We start from the raw sequence: 3,242 nt of genomic DNA, 5'->3' as shown, positions 1-3,242 counted from the left end.
TCGTTAAATTGACAAGTGCTACACCGCTTTAGGCGGTTCGGATGTGCTACTTTGGTTTAGCCACCAGAGAGGGTCCGGAAACCAGAGGGGGGGGGGACTTTTGACTTACAAATTTGTCCTGACCTCTATTTGTACCCATAGGGTTTCATTCCGGATTGGGTCTCAAATTCTCAATACTTAAAAAAACACGTTTTCTCAATTTGAACTCAACTAAAAGCCAATATAAAGCCAATATGAAGCCAGAAGCCAATATGAAGCCAATATGAAGCCAATATGAAGCTAATTTGGAGCCAATTTGAAGCCAACTAAAAGCCAATATGAAGCCAATTCAAAGTCAATATGAAGCCAAATTCGCCCAAAATGAACCCAACAACGGAAGGCCTCTTTGTATAGTCATCAGTTTTGAATACCAAACTCAGAACTGTGCCAATATTTTACGTATATATCTTTTTAGTGTGGCAGTCCAAAACAGGTCCGCATGTGTCGAAAATACACCTGAAGTTAATAGCCACAAATGCACTCGAAGTCCCAAAAACCAGCGGGGGGGGGGGACTGTAAACCACAGCACATCCGAAACGCCTAATTTAGACAATTGTTTAAAAAAAAATCTGCATGAGTGTAGAGTATAGACAACTGTGGCAGCGGAGGCTGGAAGAGATCCAGAAGCCCACGAAGTACATAAGACGTTGTGGCATGTCGCACTTCAGAGCTGAAAATCATCTGGGAGCTAATGATTTTGGACCAAGTTCCATTGTGACCTTCCAGGGGTGTGAAGTGTGAACTGTGAACTGTGAACGTCACGAAATCAGGAAAATGGGCGTCTTTTGTTTAAATATATATATATATATATATATAAATTGGATGTACCCTCTACCAGAGATCGCCTTCTATTCCACAGGCTTCATAGTTAATATCGAGATATATATCGGATATTTCAAAAATATGTAGCATATACCTAATCAATGTGTAAAAAAATAACAGTTGTATGTAAATATACGCTCGCTAGTCACACTAAAAAACTATCTTTGGTCAGAAAAAACAGAGACAAACGCACAGGAGATCGACTCGGCCGTCAACTGTGTGAGAAGCCGCAGCCCGCAAGTGATGCAAGAAAACGAATACACCGCCTTGGATTGTGAATGACCAATGTGAACACGAGACTGAGTAGTAGTCTTGACAACGTGCCAAGTGAAAGTCACTCTTCTAGAAATAACAATGCAGCATATTTTCTTTTTGAAAAATCTTTTCAATCTAGCATGAATTTTATATTTTGAAGTTCCTCGTTCCACTCTCGACTTAGATAGTTCTCTTCAGAGACAGCGTAGCGGTAGAAGTAGTGTATCGATTCTTGTAGATATCTCATATTAGGTGTATATGAAGGGAGCGAGAAAGATTTGGCTCATTAAATCCATGCACGAGATATTGCGTGATTTTACATTTTACTCGGTTGTTGAACAATTCTTTTTAGTATGACGGGATACACTCGTAAACGTTTGCTCTACGCATTTGTTACATTCTTGGCTGTGAGCGTGGTATGCGCAGATTTTCCGAAGCTAAGAGACTTTGGTCCAAACTCAGTGGTAGACAAGTCAGGCACCACTAGCAAATATATTTCTTTAGCTGAAGCCATAAAGCCCATCACCGACACAAGTTTAATCGAAAATGTGTATTCCACGCACGTTGAAACGTCAACTGTTACCGTCACGTATGTAGTAGGTGAAGAATGTGCCATTGACAATATTCAATGCAGTACAGTTGAAATTTATTGGAGTGGAGATTTGATGCACAACGATACCGCGGCACAGCGCATCGTTGCTGACCTCACCGAAAAAGCCTGTAGCAACGGACCATGTCACCCTGACAGTATCTCGCTCGTCGACATATACCTTTCACCTGATAACGGCGTGTCCCTACATCTAACGTCGACGACTACGTTAGTTCTCACAGTATGCGATACTGTATGTCTGCAAGGGTTTGAAAGCGCATTATTACAAGCTATATCACCGATTGGATCGGACGAGAGTTTGAAGAAAGGGATAGTTGGCACATCACTATTCAATGTAGGCAGAGTATGGGCAGGAGCTCCTTGCAGCGTGGGTAACACCATCCCAGGTTGTATTAATTACGCTTGCTTTGGTGACACGTCTGTCTGTTTGCAATGCGATGCGAATATGGTCCCTAATTCCAATGGTACAAGTTGTGAGCATGTGGTTGGAGGTTGCCCCGAGTCTATAGGGTGCCAGCTGTATAACTTGATAAATTTCTGCGGGCCATCTTCTATTTACAATGGACTAGTGGATTACACGTCGCCAGTTGTGGCCGTTTGTCCCCTCGCGCAGTGTTGCTTTCCAGAGACTTCAAAACCATCACTGGTAGGTTTTACAGCATGCGATAACCCGTGTCCTGATGAACCAGAGCCACAAGCTATTGAAAACTGCTTTCAAACACGCATGGAGGGCGACATGATACTATGTGTGCAATGTGATCCTGACTACATTCCTAGTGTACTCGGCACTACTTGCGACTTATATATTGGAGGATGTCGCAGTGGGGCAGGATGTAACTACACATTGGGGAGTTTTTGCGGACCGTCAGGGATTTATCTAGGCGATGAGAACGGCTACAACACAACGATCGTACCTGTATGCCCGATAGAGCACTGTTGTCAACCACAAACAAGCGCAATCGGTGTCAACTTTACGGTTTGTGACCAGAGTTGTGTCGTGGAGACTGAAGAAGAAAAAGCACTGCCTCCAAATAATTGTCTGGTATTCGGACAATCACAAGGCCTGTCCGTATGTTTGCAATGTGATGCAAATATGGTGCCCAATTCATCTGGCCGTAAATGTGTCGAACAAGTCGGTGGATGTGCATATGCAGCTGGATGTAACAATACAGACACCCATTGCACCCCTGGAGATTTGCTTGAGGGAGGTCTCGGTTTCAGTACACCCATAGTTGCCACATGCCCTGTAGAAAGCTGCTGTCATGATACGCTATCGTCGATTGGGGGTTTCACCGACTGTTCTGAGCCATGTCCGGAAGATGATCCTACAATTGGTGTGTCCATATATGCGCATTTGTATTAGATATAACATTCATTTGCAGACTTCGTTGTGTTCGACCGCTAACAATTGTGGCAAAGGTGAGTATTCCTACGTGTCATAGATCAGTACATGGTCATTATATCGATCACATATATAAGGGTTTTAGGTTTTTAGGGTTTAGGGTTATATATCTCG

General features: G+C 43.1%; 1 protein-coding gene across 1 annotated transcript; it reads left to right on the top strand.

The window, feature by feature from the left end:
• Window positions 1–1,469: 1,469 nt before the first annotated feature.
• On the top strand, window positions 1,470–3,089 carry SARC_01184 (hypothetical protein; the record flags this gene model as incomplete). Its single annotated transcript, XM_014305105.1, has 1 exon — window positions 1,470–3,089. One exon carries the CDS (start codon window positions 1,470–1,472, stop codon window positions 3,087–3,089), a length of 1,620 nt encoding a protein of 539 aa, XP_014160580.1.
• Between the last annotated feature and the right edge of the window lie 153 nt (window positions 3,090–3,242).

This window comes from Sphaeroforma arctica (assembly GCF_001186125.1).
Source record: "Sphaeroforma arctica JP610 unplaced genomic scaffold supercont1.45, whole genome shotgun sequence".
Classification (NCBI taxonomy): Eukaryota; class Ichthyosporea; order Ichthyophonida; genus Sphaeroforma; species Sphaeroforma arctica.
Note: the sequence above shows the minus strand (reverse complement) of the source record. Positions and strands in the feature narration are given on the sequence as shown.